The 17,692-nt window shown below is 41.8% G+C and overlaps 1 protein-coding gene and 1 pseudogene across 34 annotated transcripts in view; one reads left to right on the forward strand and one right to left on the reverse strand.

Moving 5' to 3' along the window:
• Positions 1-17,692, forward strand: part of EPB41 (erythrocyte membrane protein band 4.1) — a 230,613-nt gene that overhangs the window by 80,456 nt on the left and 132,465 nt on the right. For 32 of the 34 annotated variants that reach the window (XM_031666285.1, XM_031666286.1, XM_031666241.1 and 29 more), the window contains exon 2: positions 14,139-14,616. In XM_031666285.1, the coding sequence (XP_031522145.1) occupies positions 14,146-14,616 (471 nt within the window). In that variant the 5' untranslated portion in view covers positions 14,139-14,145. The remainder of the gene's footprint in view (positions 1-14,138; positions 14,617-17,692) is intronic. The other 2 variants (XM_031666271.1, XM_031666212.1) reach the window with 1 other exon arrangement.
• On the reverse strand, positions 9,046-9,774 carry LOC108586053 (annotated as a pseudogene).

Consider the following 17,692-nt stretch of genomic DNA (forward strand, 5'->3'; position numbering starts at 1 on the left):
GGTAGGCAAAAGCCAAATCATTCTAGGATGTAATTTAAGTGAGAAGTGAAGAAGACTCATACAAACATAATAGCAGTAGAGAAGCTGAAAAATAGACTGGTTCTAAATATATTTTAGTAGTAGACTGTATAGAGTTAACAGATGAATTTGGTTAGGAAGGGAAATGGAGAAGGCTAAGAGAATGACAGCCCTTATGATTCTGCTTTGAGATACTGGATGATATGATTGAGCCACTTATGGGAACAGGAAAAACAGAATTAAGAATTTAATTTTGGGCATGTTTTATTGAGATACTTGCCAGATATTAATCTTTCTTCTCTATTTTATTTCAGTTTTTTTTTTTTTTTTTTTTTTTTGAGATGGAGTCTTACTCTATCACCCAGGCTGGGGTGCCATGGTGCAATCTTGGCTCACTGCAACCTCTGCCTCTCGGGTTCAAGCGATTCTCTTGCCTAAGCCTCCCAAGTAGCTGGAGGCACCTGCCACCACGCCCAGCTAATTTTTTTTTTTTTGAGACAGTTTTTTTGCTCTTGTTGCCCAGGCTGGAGTGCCATGGCATGATCTCGGCTCACTGCAACCTCTGCCTCCCAGGTTTAAGTGATTCTCCTGCCTCATCCTCCCGAGTAGCTGGGATTACAGGCATGTGCCACCACATCCGGCTAATTTTGTATTTTTAGTAGAGACAGGATTTCTCCATGTTGGTCAGGCTGGTCTCGAACTCCTGACCTCAGGTGATCACCTGCCTCAGCCTCCCATAGTGCTGGGATTACAGGCATGAGCCACCGTGCCTGGCCAATTTTTTTTTTTTGTATTTTTAGTAGAGATGGGGTTTCACCATGTTGGTCAGGCTGGTCTCGAACTCCTGACCTCAGGTAATCCACCCGCCTCAGGCTCCCAAAGTGCTGGAATTACAGGTGTGAGCCACTGTGCTCGGCCTTATTTTGGTTCTATTACCATTTATCAAAGTGGGCCAAAGGAGGTATATTATAAAAAAATGCCTTTAGGCTCCAATATGCAACTGCCTGCATTAATAAGAAGTGTGCTAGTGAGAATAAGCTAGAGAAACTAAGGGCAGCAGGAGTTCTTAAACCTTGGTTGCAAGGCTTTTCAAGTTTCTGTGCTCAGTATTGATTTCAGCTTCCCTAGGGATTCCTATTGTGAATATTCACTGATAACCTGAATTTACCCAGTCATTTGTTGAATTTCCCTCTGTCTCTAGCCTCTTCTGCCTCCACTTTATCTACTTCCCTACTTAAAAGCTTTCAGTGGCTCTCAGGAATCAAGTCCCAACAATTTAGCATGATATTCAAGTCGTTTTATAATGTGTCTTTGCCTGTCTCTTCCTGTTTCATTCCATCTTCACGTACACTCTGGAAAGAGTAAAAAAAGAAATATGTACATGAGTCGGAAACTTGAGACTGGTGGAAATAGAGGTGGTCTTGGCCAGATTGAATAGCCTGTGTGTAACTTCTCAACAGATAGGGGTTTTGTTAACAGAGAAGCATCTCTGGGGTAGAAGCATCTGAAGTACTGTGTTTTACAGAGACAGATACTAGCCTGAGAATTTATAACAGAATCATCACCATGTTTAATGGTTTCATTAATGCATGACTCCAAGATCTAAAAAATCTAAAATTTTTTTTAACCACCCAGAGTTTATTTTCTGGGAAATGAGAATGTCTACCTTGTAGAGTGGTTGTAAGGCATGTAGAATAATATGTGGCATTTAGGTACTCAATACATGCTAGCTGCTATTATTATTGTTGCTTTTGGAATCTAATTTTTTTATTTTTGAGAGATAGGGTTTCACCTTGTCACCTGTGCTGGAGTGTAGTGGTAGGATCATGACTCACTGTAGCCTTGACCTCTGGGCTCAAGTGATCCTCCTACCTCAGACTCCCAAGTAGCTGGGATTACAGGGGCATGTCACCACACTTGGCTAATTTTTTATTTTTTGCAGAGACGAGGTCTTTCTATGTTGCCTAGGCTGGTCTCAAACTCCTGGGCTCAAGCTATCCTCCTGCCTTGGCCACCCAAAGTGCTGGCATTACAGGTGTAAGCCACTGTGCCTGGCCATGGAATTTTAAACAGTAGCTCTATTCTAACCTTATCTCCCCCTACTGCCCTATTGTAGCCCTATTTCAGCTAGTCTGGAATTGTTACTAGTTTCTTTGGACTTAAAATGTTCTTAACAATACTGGTTCTCCTGCGTGGAATTCCATTTGCCTATTGCACTTCAAGTCTCTTCCTATTGACATCTATAGTCCTCCCTCAAAGCATTATTTATTTATTTTTTGAGATGGAATCTTACTCTTTTGCCCAGGCTGGAGTGCAGTGGTGCCATCTTGGCTCAGTGCAACCTCTGCCTCCTGGGTTCAAGCCATTCTCCTGCCTCAGCCTCCCAAGTAACTAGGATTATAAGTGTGCACCACCATGTGCAGCTAATTTTTGTATTTTTAGTACAGACAGAGTTTCGCCCTGTTGGTCAGGCTGGTCACAAACTCTTGACCGCAGGTCATCTGCCTGCCTTGGCATTCCAAAGTGCTGGGATTATAGGTGTGAGCCACTGTGCCTGGTGGTTTTTTTTTTTTTTTTTTTTTCCAGTGAGCTAATTTGAAGAGTAATACCTAGAATTAAATCATCAAACTTCATCCCTAAATGGTGATTATAAAGGAAATTTTGTTAATGCTGCCAAACTGCAATGTTTTTGTGAAGTTTTTCACTCAAGAAGCATTAATGGAGCACTGACTCAATGTTACAAAGAGACGTTAAAAAAGAAAGAAACCATTCAGTCTTTTCAGTCTGCTCAGTATGTTTTTCTTTTTTCTTTTTTTTAAGGTTTGATTTGTCTGAAATTAACAGATGCACACTTTTTTTTTTTTTGGTGACGGAGTCTTACTCTGTTGCCCAGGCTGGAGTGCAGTGGCGTGATCTCCGCTCACTGCAAGCTCCACTCCCCGGGTTCATGCCATTCTCCTGCCTCAGTCCCCGGAGTAGCTGGGACTACAGGCGCCCGCCACATGCCCGGCTAATTTTTTTTTTTTTTTGGTATTTTTAGTAGAGACGGGGTTTCACAGTGTTCGCCAGGATGGTCTCGATCTCCTGACCTCGGGATCTGCCCGCCTCGGCCTCCCAAAGTGCTGGGATTACAGGCGTGAGCCACTGTGCCCAGCTAGATGCACACTTTTAAAACAAGTGTATCTTTGATACCAGATGGGGTGTAATTCATAGGGTTTTGAGGATTAGGATTGAGATGGAATGGTAACTCATCACTTTTTCTTCAGTGTTGGGTAGATTCTTTTTTTGTTTGTTTGTTTAAATCAAAAGACCTCTTTCTGACATTAAATAAATGGATACCTCCTTTTGGATTTTGTATCCGGAATGAAAATAGTGTCATTTACATAGGAAGAGCCTGTTTGTAGAGCATTTATCCTGTTTTTGCTGCCTGACTTCTTTGTATCTTTTCCTCTGTACCCATCCTACCATTTGTAACACAAAGAACTTGACTGCATGGTATTTGTCCCGAGAAGTTTATTTGAGCTTTTAGTAAGTGATCCATAGGATTTTTTTTTCTTTTTGCTATTTATTTTTTGTTTAATTCATATTAACCTCAGAGCTAACTGAAAGTATCAGCAAGCTTTATCAGTTTCATTTTATATTTTCTCTCTCTCTCTCTTTTTTTTTTCTCTTATTAATAGCATTGCTACTGATGTGTACAGGGCTGGAAAGAACATAGATGCAAACTCTCCTTAATCATTCATTTTTATGTTTTATCTTGTATAGACTGAGTTGTAGCATCTTTGCTGAATACTGCATTATTTGAATTCCTGATTGTTTTCTAGCATTTAATGTATGGTATTAGCTGAAGTTGGTTTCAGTATGTTTCAGTAGAATTCTTTTGCCTTTCTACCTATGTGCCTGTTCCTTAATTATGTTTTCATTTATTCTTATGTTCAGCTTGTTTTTTACATATGTCCCATTATGTGGCAAAATGTCTCAGTTCTGTACTCATAGATGTTATCCTCTAACTCTTCATATGTCTTAATTGGATTTGGATCATAATCCCAAAAGACACAATCCTAAACACCATAATCCGAAATGTTAAAATCCTGAATGATCAAAATCCCTGAAGCCTAAATCTCTGAAGTCTAAAATCCCTAATGTCTTCAATCCCCAAAATCACAATCACAGGATAGTTGCTTCATGTTAGGCAGAACTATTACTTTGTTGTGTTTATTTGGAAATTCAATATGGTTTAAGGAGATGCATATAGATGCCAGGTTGACAAGGGGTAGAGTTATAGACTTAGTTTTAGAGATGTCAGTTTGACTGGATTAAGGAATACCTAGAAACCTGGTAAAATATTGTTTGGGATGTGTCTGTGAGGATGTTTCCAGAGGAGATTAGTGTGTAAGTCTTGTGGATTAGGTGGGGGAGATCTGCCCTCATTTTTGGTGGGCACCATCAAATTGGCTGGGGGACCCAGAAAGAACAAATACAGAAGGCATGTGTGTCTCTGAGAGCTGAGACAGACTTCTTCTGCTGTGTTGGATATCAGAACTATAGGCTTCTCAGCCTTTGGACTCAAGGACTTATACCAGTAGCACCCCAGGTCTTGAGGATGAGAGTTATACCATCAATTTTTCTGGTTCTGAGGCCTTCAGTCTTGGACTGAGCTATGCCACTGGCATCCCAGAGTCTCCAGCTTGCACACAGCCTGTTGTGGAACTTCTCAGCCACCACAATCATGTGAGCCAATTCCCCTAGTAAATCCTCCATCATGTATCTATGTACGTATCCTATTGGTTCTGTCGCTCTGGAGAACCCTGACTAATAGAGATTTGGTATTAGAGAGGCTGAATGTCATTCCTTCTTACTGTATTCCTTACAACACAATGAAAGATCTGTGGGCCGGGCGCGGTGGCTCAAGCCTGTAATCCCAGCACTTTGGGAGGCCGAGACGGGTGGATCACGAGGTCAGAAGATCGAGACCATCCTGGCGAACACGGTGAAACCCCGTCTCTACTAAAAAATACAAAAAAAAACTAGCCGGGCGAGATGGCGGGCTCTCAGAACCTGAAGTTATTTGGGGGAGGCTGAGGCAGGAGGACGCGAACCCGGGAGGCTGAGCTTGGCAGTGAGCCGGAGATCCCGCCACTGCACTCCAGTCTGGCGACAGAGCCAGACTCCGCCTCAAAAAAAAAAAAAAAAAAAAGGAAGATTCCCAGAAAATGCTCTCATAGAAAGGCTGTGTGATAAGTTAAGTGTAAGGAGGCTACTTAATGGTGAAAGATAGAAGTTTAAAAGCTAATTATTATTGCTGCTGTGAAAAGCAGAATGTTGCTTTAATTGCAATGGCCAAGCAATAAATAAAACTTTCCAATGGACCGCAGACATACTTTGCATAAAATTTGTGAAGACCACAACCACTCTCCAAAACAAGTGCAGTGAGTGTTTCTGAACATCATACAAGAATTGAAAAATGCATACAAAAAATACAGGAAATCTCCTCTGCCAAATTATATTCAATTGTGTAATGGTACTCCTCCCTTCACACATGCCCCTTCATAATACTTGCCTTAAAAACACCCTTCAAGGCCGGGCTGTGGCCTGCCTGTAATCCCAGCACTTTGGGAGGCCGAGAAGGGTGGATCACAAGGTCAGGAGATCGACCATCCTGGCTAACATGGTGAAAACCCCGCCTCTACTAAAAATACAAAAACTAGCCGGGCGCTGCAGCGGGCGCCTGCAGTCCCAGCTACTTGGGAGGCTGAGGCGGAGAATGGCGCGGAACCCGGGCGGGAGCCGGCAGTGAGCCGAGATCGCGCCTGCACTGCACTCCAGCCTGAGACACAGTGAGACTCCCCAAAAAAAAAAAAAAAAAAAAAACACCCCTTCATTACAGAATAAAAAGAATTTGACAAGCTCGGTGACCTTCTGAACCAAAAACTCTTGTCGATATTGAGGTTCCTCCACTGTTGCAAAGCACGTGAAATGGTGAACTATTCTTGATTAGAGATTTGACTGTAGGCCGGGCGCGGTGGCTCAAGCCTGTAATCCCAGCACTTTGGGAGGCCGAGGCGGGCGGATCACGAGGTCAGGAGATCGAGACCATCCTGGCTAACATGGTGAAACCCCGTCTCTACTAAAAATACAAAAAACTAGCCGGGCGTGGTGGCGGGCGCCTGTAGTCCCAGCTACTCGGAGGCTGAGGCAGGAGAATGGCCTGAACCTGGGAGGCGGAGCTTGCAGTGAGCCGAGATTGCGCCACTGCACTCCAGCCTGGGTGACACAGCGTGAGACTCCGTCTCAAAAAAAAAAAAAAAAGAGATTTGACTGTTGAAGAGGATAGACTTCTTATATTTACCAGTACATCTAATATAGCAAAACTAGCACATGCTTCACTTTGGCTAATGGATGGTACTTTTGAAACTGTCCTCACTTTTTTTTTTAATCACCTGTATATAATTCATGCCCCCATTGAATCTGAAAATTCTAGAACTTATCTACTAGTTTATGTATTAGTGACTAGAAAAAGTGAAACGCCTTATAAATGTTTGTTTGAAGATTTGGTAGACTTGGCAGAAGAAAATGGATTTTGATTGAATCCCTGAATCGTAATGACAGATTTGGAATGTGGTGCAATCAAGGCTTCTAAAAGTGAATTTCAAGACGTTACAGATAAAGTTTGTTCCATTGAGCCGCAATGCATTTGGCAGAAACTTCAGATGAATGGATTGGCCACATAATACAGCAAGGATGAAAGTTTCAGTTTAAAAGTGCATTGTGGCAGGCTTACGTTATCCCAGCACTTTGGTAGGTCAAGGCCGGAAGATCACTTGAGCCTAGGAGTTCTAGACCAGCCTGGCAACATGGTGAAACCCCATCTGTCCCCAAAATACAAAAACAAATTAGCCAGACTTGGTGGTGCGTGCTTGTAGTCTCAGCTACTTAGGAGGCTGAAGTAGAAGGATGGTTTGAGCTGGGGAGATGGAGGTTGCAGTGAGCTGAGAGTATGCCATCGCACTCCAGCCTGGGCCACAGAGCCAGACCGTGTCTCAAAAAATAATAATAATAAAATAAATTTTAAAAATTTAAAAAGCACATTATGATGTCACTAGGGGAGGGTTGAGAAAAAAAAATAAAAGTGCATGATAGGTGTGGTGGCTCACTCCTGTAATCCCAGCACTTTGGGAGGCTGAGGCAGGATGATCGTTTGAGCCCAGGAGTTTGAAACTAGCCTGGGCAACATGGTGAAACTCCATCTTTAAAAAAAAAAATTTTTTTTTAAAATTAGCTGGGCATGGTTGTGTGTACCTCTAGTTCCAGCTGCTTGGGGGGCTGAGGTGGGAGAATTGCCTGAGCCCAGGAAGTTGAGGTTGCAGTGAGCGAGATTGTGCCACTGCACTCTTGCCTAGGTGGAGTGAGAACCTGTCTCAAAAAAAGTGCGTTATTTTTATTTTTAAAGTGCATTATTTGCCTGCATTGGCATTACTTCCCAGCTGATGATATTCTAGGAGCTTTTTTTTGTTCTTTGTTTTTTTTTTTTTTTTGAGATAGAGTCTCACTCTGTCACCCAGGCTGGAATGCAGTGGTGCAATCTCGGCTCACTGCAACCTTGACTGCCTGGCCTCCCAGGTAGCTGGAATTACAGACGTCCACCACCACGCCCAGCTAGTTTTTGTATTTTTAGTAAAGATGGGGTTTTACCACGTTGGCCAGGCTGGCCTCGAACTTCTCACTTCAGGTGATCTGCCCATCTCAGCCTCCCAAAGTGTTGGGATTACAGGCATGAGCCACCGCGCCTGTCCTCCAGGAGCTTTTAATAAATTAAAACTGCATCTGTCTGAAGAAACCAGTGAAATTACTGACTAGTTCAAAAATAATTATGTGCACAGTAGGATAAGAAGACACACGATGGTGTTTCAGTTTGATCACCAGTATTGTTTTCACCAAGTTTGTGGTGTGCATATGAGTGCATGTGAAACAAATTTCTGCATGCCTAAAACAACATATAAGCATGGCACAAAAGATGGGAAAATTTAACAGGAAATGCTCATGTCCATGTATGAATCATAGAAGAATTTCTAAAAGAGCAGCACCATGTATAAAATGAATGTGAATGTATTCTCTGAGGAGAGCCATTCTCTAAAAGGAAAAAAGCAGCTGCTCATTGTGATGCAAGACTGCGAAAGTCTGCCTGCTCTTATGGACCGCCTCTGCACAATTGCCCAGAATCTATCACTGTAATATACTTTTTCATATGTTGAGTTTTCTTTTTAGTTTTTAAAAGTTTTTTCCCCACTTGTTCAAATTGCCAGCATTATTTTTTACAATTTGCTGTGCTCTGTATTTCATCTTCACATCATTTCCATTACTGGAGGTATAAATTGTATAAAGACTTTTAGAGAGTTCGAATGTGTTTTATGCATTTTTTGCATATTTGCAAATTTGACTCCACAAGGTCCATTTTCACAACATTGACTTCGTGTGTAAGCATTGTGCATGTATGTACACGTATGTTTATTGCGGCACTGTTCACAATAGCAAAGACTTGGAACCAACCCAAATGTCCATCAATGACAGACTGGGTTAAGAAAATGTGGCACATATACACCATGGAATACTATGCAGCCATGAAAAAGGATGAGTTCATGTCCTTTGTAGGGACATGGATGCCGCTGGAAACCATCATTCTCAGCAAACTATCGCAAGAACAGAAAACCAAACACCACATGTTCTCACTCATAGGTGGGAACTGAGCAATAACACTTGGACACAGGAAGGGGAACATCACACACAGGGCCTGTTGGTGTATGTAGGGTGGGGGAAGGGGGGAGGAGATATACCTAATGTAAATGATGAGTTAATGGGTGTAGCACACCAACATGGCACATGTATACATATGTAACAAACCTGCACATTGTGCACATGTACCCTAGAACTTACAGTATTAAAAAAAAAAAAAGCATTGTGCATGTATGTAAAATACTCTTTGGGTAACTGTAATATATGGTAGCAGCCCATCATGTTTGATTTTTTTTTCTTTTTAATTTTTAATAACCAAAACAAAGCATCTAAAACCACAGCTTTTGGAAGGACCACTTTTTCTTGCCTGTCTTGTATCTCTCTTCAAACTTGACCTTGGCCTCTTGTCGGGTCCTGCGTTTATGAGCAGGATCTCTGAAGACATCCTTATTGACGACAGTTTTGTCCAAGGGGATATCCATAGAATACCTTGTGGGCATTAGGTGATTGTAATTATAAACTTTCACAAAAGACTTGATCTTTGACCTCTTGGCAGTCTTCTTCTTGCCTATGGCAGCTGTCACTTTGGGGGGGTAGCGGTCAGTTCCAGCCACCAGAGCATGGCTGTAGGGGCCATCTGAGGTGCCATCATCAGTGTTCTTCATGATGACGGCTTTGCATCCAGAGTAGCGTCCAGCCAGGACAAGCACCACCTTCTCAGGCTTCATGAACTTGCCCATTTCGGCAGCAACCACTTGGGCCTACAGCAAAAAGCCCATCATGGTTTTTGATTGATCTTAAGACTTAGGTTGTTTGTCATGGTATTTCAGATGACTGCAGTTATCTAAGCTATTTTTTATGAATACACCTTGTCTGTTCATAACTTATACCAGTATGACTGTCATTAGTTACACCCGAGTGTTTATGCTTATAAAATAATGTATGTTGTTTTTGCCTATTATATCATGTAAAGTGGCCTATGAAGTGTTCTGTTGTGTTTTTATGTTTCTCAAATAAATCCCCCTTAAAAATCTAAATAAATATCTTTTAAATTTTTTTTAATTCCTTTTTCCAGAATTATATTTTTGGGATTTTGGTCTTTTGGGATTTCAACACTCGGGATTATGCCATTGAGGATTGTGTCTTTCGAGATTGTGATTGGCTCCTGTCCTAATCATTACTTCCTAAATGTGGCACAGATATCTTATCAATGGAGATACTCAGAACACTGAATCTGGGCGCTTGTCACAGCTGGGTAGGAAACCTGGAATCGCCATACTCTATGGTTAAAGATTACAAAGTCTGATTAAGTGCCAAAAAGAGTTCTTAAAAATGTTAGTGGTTCACTTTTCACATTTAATATGTGATTTCACGTTTAATATGTTGCATCATTTGCTTCATTAATTAACAAGCATTTGTTGAGCACTTACTGTGTCAAGTATTTCCCACTGTTCATATTCCACTTGCTAAAAGCAGCATTTTACAGTCTTTGTTTCTTAGGCATTTTGAGGTACGTTCTCAAAGTGATTGTAATAGTGGTTTTCTGTGCTTCCTACTCAAAATGTGCTCAGTGGGCCAGCAGCATCGGCAATATCTTATTAGAATTGTAGAATCTCAGGCCCCATTCCAGACCTATTGAATCAGACCCCTCATAGTGAAGCAGGATATTTCCCTGACTTCTTCATGGAAATTGTGACAGGCGTACCTTGTTTACTCAGCCTGCCACTCTCAACTCCTCGTGGGAAGGAGCGTGTGAGTGAACAAGGCAGGAACTGGAGTGCACAAGCGCTGGAACCAGCTGGCTGCATTGGTGCTTGCAGGACTCAAGGCCATGCGGGTCCCACAGCAGTATCCAGGGGGCAGTATCTGCATCCCTCGAAGTCCCAGTGGACGTGTTACAGTGCTCTTTTAGCTCTGCCATCCGTGAACAACTTAAGTGTTAGCAGCTTGATGGGCCCTTTACCTTTCTGAGTGAGGCAGAGGTCCAGTGTGACAGCCTTTTGTATCTGTACACATAGCTCCTGTGCTCTTGTCCGGCATCCAGGAAAAATGAGGTCACAGGAATGAACTGAAGAATGGTACATATGGGGGATTTTATTGCCAATGAAAGTGGCTCTCAGCAGGAAGGGGAGCTGAAAAGGGACCAGGGGTGGGTAGATTCTCTTGCTCTGAAGTACAGCCATCTCCAGCCGAATTCTTCTCCGAAGTTATGCCATCAAGCTATGCCTCTGAAGTCAAGCTGCTTCTCTCCAACATCCAGCCGCTTCTCCCTCCCAGCTGAGTCTGGGGTTTTTATAGGATGGGGTGAGGTGGGGCCATGGGTGGTTTAGGAAAAGGCAACATTCCAGCAGGAAAACAGGGATATAAGTTCTCACTTTGGGCTGCAGTTTCATGCTTTTCCACTTGAGGGTGGGGTTTCGTCAGAGACCCGTCCTTTTCTGCCTAGAATTTCTCTGCCCCCTGTCTGTATCAATAGTGGTTTTAAACAAAAATTTTTTTGAAATTTTCTTTCATTATACTGGTTAAAGTTGAAACAAGAATGTAAACTCCATGATGACATAGACCTTGACTTGTGTGTCTAGCACCTAGCATCAGTCCTGTGCTAGGTGCCTGATAAGAATTTGCTGAATGAAACAATTAGTATCATGCATTTGAAGTAAATTTACTTGAATAAATTTAGAGAATGCCTTTGTAGTTTGTATTTATCAGATATATTCAGTGAAATCAATTAATTTTTTTAAAAACTTAGGTTTTGTTTTTGTTTTGTTTTGCTTTTGTTTTTGTTTGTTTGTTTCTTTTTTTGGGACAAGGTCTCGGTCTGTCACCTAGGCTGGCATGCAGTGGCATGACCATGGCTCAATGTAGCATCAGCCTCCTGGATTCAAGTGATTCTCCTGCGTCAGCTTCCCAAGTAGCTGGTACTACAGGCACACGCCACCCATGCCTGGCTAATTTTTAAATTTTTTATAAATACGATGTCTTGCTATGTTGCCCAAGCTGGTCTTGAACTCCTGAGCTCAAGTGATCCTCCTGCCTCAACCTCCCAAATTGCTGGGATACAGGCGTGAGCCACCATGCCCAGCCCCAAAAAACTTTTTTTTTTTTTTTTTTTGAGATGGAGTCTTGCTCTGTTGCCCAGGCTGGAGTACAATGGCACGATCTTGGTGCACCACAACCTCTGCCTCCCGGGTTCAAGTGATTCTCCTGCCTTCCTGAGTAGCTGGGATTACAGGCGCCTGCCACGATGCCCGGCTAATTTTTGTATTTTTAGTAGAGACGGGTCTTTACCATACTGACCAGGCTGGTCTCAAACTCCCGACCTCAGGTGATCCGTCCACCTTGGCCTCCCAAAGTGCTGGGATTACAGGTGTGAGCCACTGCGCTTGGCCTAAAACTTTTATTAATACCTATTATATGTCAAGTACTATTCTAGGCATTGGATATACAATGATTAAAAAAAAAAAGTCAAGATTCATGTCCTTACAGAACTTTTAGCTGGAGAGAGGGAAGGAAGACGTTTTAGCTAGAGAGAGGGAAGAAAGACAATAAACTGGTAAACAAATATGTTAACAAAATAATTGCAGATAATAAGAGCAGTAGTCCTGTGAGGGTATCTGGAGGCATGAAGGCGAATACTTTTAGCCAGGTTATGTGGGGAGGCCACCTAAGGCCTAAGACGGTAGTGATATGAAAGAGACCAGCCTTCAAATAGCCAGGAGAAGAGCATCGTAAGTAGAGAGAGCAGCAAGTGTGAAGGGCCTGAGGAGGGAATGAGCTAAATATAGTTTGTTCATTCATTCAGATTGTTAACATCCAGATGAAGTTACTTGATTTAGGCTGGTCCAGTGCAGTGGTGCTTACAACTAATTGATCACAACCAGTTATAGATGTCTTTGTTTCTTCTTTACTCCCACTGCTTCACTTTGCTAGCCTTAAAACATTTTTTAAATTACTTTATTTAGTACAGAGAAGATGAGAAGACAATGTAAATGCTTTGTGAGTGATGGTGAGGAAGTACTTTTAGTGATAGCAGTGAATCAAAGCAGAAGGTCATCAATAGTCAACTTCATTGCCCAGTGTTTTCAAAGTCCCCACGTGTGTTGGTTATTCTTTAGTAAAGTAGATGTGACAATGCTTGTTGGCTGTTATTGTGAAGCTTGACTGATAATACTGGGATTTTGAGATCAAGAGGCTAGAAGCCAAGATGTTGGAAATATGTAAGGTCAGCTGCGTGCTTTTTCCTCCTCCCCTACGAGTGAATCAACACTTGCTTTCTAAGTTTTTCTTCTGTATCTTCTTTCTCTGTTGTTAGTTTCACTTCCTACTCTTAAAAATGCTGAGCTTTTATCATGGGGAGGGGGAGGGGGGAGGGATTGCATTGGGAGTTATACCTGATGTAAATGACGAGTTGATGGGTGCTGACGAGTTGATGGGTGCAGCACACCAACATGGCACAAATATACATATGTAACAAACCTGCACGTTATGCACATGTACCCTAGAACTTAAAGTATAATAATAATAATAAATAAATAAATAAGTAAAAAAAAAAATGCTGAGCTTTCAAAATCGTATTTATCAGGAGAAAAAAGAGACTGAAAGAGCTTAAAATGGGATACCTCTGGCTGGGCGTGGTGGTTCATGCCTGTAATCCCAGCTCTTAGGGAGGCAGAGGCAGGAGGATAGCTTGAGCCCAGGAGTTTGAGACCTGCCTGGGCAATATAGCGAGACACCATTCTCCACAAAAAGGAAAAAAAAAAGGGATACCTCTGAAAGAGGTTGTAATTTGGAATTGTAACACGAAAACCTAAGGAAATTTTTTGCAATTATTTCAACTGTATACTTGTCATTGCTGTTGTCCAGTCTTACAGCAAACTATCAGAATTTTACTTCTGCAATTTTAATAGAGAAGTCTCTGCATCCTAAGAAATGTAAAGAAAAAGAACAATGAAGACTTGGGGAACTTGTAAATTTCATTGTCTCTTGGGGTGTGGAGAATTTTGCAGGGAATAATTCCTGCAAATCCTACACCTTCAGATTGATACCTTCAAAGGACACTAAACCACGATCCTTTTTTAAGGAAGGATAAAACTGTATTTACTATATACAATTCTAGGCATTGGATTTAGTACGTGATGTATTTCACTAAGGTGGCCTCGGTGGGTACTATTTTAAGCTACTCTCTCTATGTGCATATCTTTAGTGACTCAAGGCATTAATATTTTATTCAGGATGTGTAGATATTTTTATAATGGAAAGTCTCATGTTTAATGGGTTGGAATTCTGTTTGTTGGCAATTAAATACCTAAGTATATTAATTTTTTAGGGTTTAGGGTTTTGCCAACAGTATTGCTTATAAGAGCCCCCCTTTTCTATCTTCTTTTTAATAGCAACATCATGACAACAGAGAAGAGTTTAGTGACTGAGGCCGAAAATTCACAGCACCAACAGAAGGAAGAGGGTGAGGGAGCCATAAACTCAGGCCAACAAGAACCTCAGCAGGAGGAATCTTGTCAAACAGTAGCCGAAGGAGATAATCAGTTTGAACAGAAGCTGAAAGCTTCTAATGGAGACACTCCTACACATGAAGACTTGACTAAGAACAAGGAGCGGACATCAGAAAGCAGAGGCCTTTCACGACTGTTCTCCTCGTTTCTCAAAAGGCCCAAATCTCAGGTGTCCGAGGAAGAAGGAGGCAAAGAAGTAGAGTCAGATAAAGAAAAAGGTGAAGGAGGTCAGAAAGAGATAGAATTTGGAACCAGTCTTGATGAAGAGATCATTTTAAAGGCACCGATTGCAGCTCCTGAACCTGAACTCAAAACAGACCCATCTTTGGATCTTCATTCATTAAGCAGTGCAGAAACACAGGTAAGGATGTATGGATATGGGAGGTGGGCAAAGGAAGGCAGGTTATACACTTTATTTTTCATTTAAGAGTATTTGGGCTGGGCGCGGTGGCTCACGCCTGTAATTCCACCACTTTGGGAGGCTGAGGTAGGCAGATCACCTGAGTTCAGGAGTTCGAGACCAGCCTGGCCAACATGGCCAAACCCTGTCTCTACTAAAATTACAAAAATTAGCCAGGTGTGATGGCGGGTGCCTGTAATCCCAGCTACTCAGGAGGCTGAGACAGGAGAAGTTTGAACTCGGTAGGTGGAGGCTGCAGTGAGCTGAGATTGCGCCACTGCACTCCAGCCTAGGTTACAAGGGCGAGATTCCGTCTCAACAACAGGAAAAAAAAAAAAAAAAAGAAGAGTATTTGGTTTTATTTCTTACCAGCTAGTTGACTTAGGCATTGATAGTGATAAGTAGCATCATGAAGTTTTATAGTTTCTACTCTATTTGTTTCTTTTTTTGGTTTTTTTTTTTTGAGACTGAGTCTTGCTCTGTCACCCAGGCTGGAGTGCAGTGGTGCGTGGTGTGCTCTCGGCCCACTGCAACCTCCCCCTCCTGGGTTCAAGCTATTCTTCTGCTTCAACCTCCCGAATAGCTAGGATTACAGGCTCTGGCCACCATGCCCAGCTAATTTTTGTATTCTTAGTAGAGACAGGGTTTTGCTCTGTTGGCCAGTCTGGTCACAAACTCCTGACCTCAGGTAATCTGTCCACCTCAGCCTCCCAAAGTTCTGGGATTACAGACGTGAGCCACCATGCCCGGCCTATAGTTTCTACTCTAAAAAAATTAATGTAGTCATTGGAAATTTACTTTTTAAAAAGATACTTACACTTTATATGTTTATATAAAGGGTCTTGCTATTTTGCCCAGGCTAATCTCAAACTCCTGGGCTCAAGTGATCCTCCCACCTCAGCTTCCTGAGCAGCTGGCATTACAGGTGTGCACCACCATGTCTGTCCATTTACTGTTTATAAATCAAAGAATAGAAGAGAAAAAAAAAGTATCAAATGAATGTGTTCAGCCCATATTTCATTTTATTATAATAATGGAACAAATTGAAGATTTTTCATGAGAAAAGAAAATAAAAGTGAGATGGTTTAGAGTTCATTTTTGTGGAATTATTAGGAACAGGACAGTTATCAGCAGATGTGGTTCTTTTATGTAAATCTTCCTAAAATCTGTGTGATGAATTCAAACCATCTGAAGGTGTGTGATAGATTCAAGTCATGTCTACCTTATTTTGATTATCTTCTTTAACTAGATCATATTGCCACAGAGTGTAAGATATAGATGAGGAAGTCTAGCTCTTTCTATCACCTGTGTAATGTATATTAGTCTGGGGCCTTAATTGTGACATAGTGTTGTTAAACTAAACACAAGTTGTGAGTCTGTTTATTTGTCCAAAAAAAATAGGAAAATATTAGTACTGTAACTCAGACTATTTTCTAACAATGTCATTTATTTTCAGCCTTACCATTACAAATTAAGAATTATTTTCAAAGTCTTCTTATTTCTGAAGCATGTGAATATTATCTGCATTGTTAAAAGTGTAAGTCCTTCTAGAACTCTGACAGTGTTAGCGGGGAAAATGTATAAGTCCTACATGTTTCTGTTATAGGTCTGAGATTTGGATTCCGTAGTTTTATTAGAGTCTTATTAGAATATTACATGTATTTATAGAACTATTACTTGTATATTCAAAGTGCCGAGAGTAAAATTTAGGATAAAATTATAATTACACACTTGCTATTAGTGAAACAAGGTTGAAAACAAGATTTACTATATTGTGTAATAGTTAAGATGCAAGCTATGGAATCCAACTAGAGAGTTCAAATCAAATAAAAGTGACACTTTTCACTTTGTCAGTTTCCTCCTCTGTACAATGGGGATAATAATATCCACCTCATTTGGGATTGAAAGGGTTAAAAGAGAAAAATGGGTAAAAGCTCTTAAAACATTGCCTGGCATTTAATAAATACTCAGTGAATGTTAGTAAATAAACACAAACAGTAAAGGCAAAGAAACCATTCATATCTTAATACCATTTTATTTTAGGAATACCAAAAGAATTAAATTACATTATCGGCCAGGTGCAGTGGCTCACGCCTATAATCCTAGCACTCTAGGAGGCCAAGGCAGGCGAATCACGAGGTCAGGAGTTCGAGAACAGCCTGGCCAGCATGTTGAAACCCTGTCTCTACAAAAAATACAAAAAATTATCTGGGCGTGGTAGCAGGCGCCTGTAGTCCCAGCTACTCGGAAGGCTAAGGTAGGAAAATTGCTGAGAGCCGAGATCGCGCCATTGCATTCCAGCCTGGGTGACAGTGCGAGACTCCATCTGAAAAAAAAAAAAAAAAATTATCTTTCAGGAAGCCTGGTACTTTCAAGAGCTTTTAAAATTTCCTTCCTTCCGGCCGGGCGCGGTGGCTCAAGCCTGTAATCCCAGCACTTTGGGAGGCCGAGGCGGGTGGATCACGAGGTCAGGAGATCGAGACTATCCTGGCTAACATGGTGAAACCCCGTCTCTACTAAAAATACAAAAAACTAGTCTGGCGTGGTGGCGGGCGCCTGTAGTCTCAGCTACTTTGGAGGCTGAGGCGGGAGAATGGCGTGAACCCGGGAGGCGGAGCTTGCAGTGAGGAGATCACGCCACTGCACTCCAGCCTGGGAGACACAGCGAGACTCCGTCTCAAAAAAAAAAAAAAAAAAATTTATTTCCTTCCTTCCTTCCTTCCTTCCTTCCTTCCTTCCTCCCTCCCTCCCTCCCTCCTTCCCTCCCTCCTTTGTCCTTCCTCCCTCCCTCCCCCTCTTTATTTATTTTCTTTTTTTCTTTCTTTCTTGACAGGGTCTCTCTCTGTCCCCCAGATTAGAATACAGTGGTGCGATCATGGCTCACTACAGCCTCAACCTCCTGGGCTCAAGCTATCCTCCCATCTCAGCCTCCTGAGTAGTTGGGACTACAGGTGCATGCCACTATGCCCAGCTAATTTTTAAATTTTTTGGTAGGGATGGTCTTGCTTTGTTCCCTAGGCTGGTCTTGAACTCCTGA

The sequence above is a fragment of the Papio anubis genome, chromosome 1 (genome assembly GCF_008728515.1).
Source record: "Papio anubis isolate 15944 chromosome 1, Panubis1.0, whole genome shotgun sequence".
Lineage (NCBI taxonomy): Eukaryota > Metazoa > Chordata > Mammalia > Primates > Cercopithecidae > Papio > Papio anubis.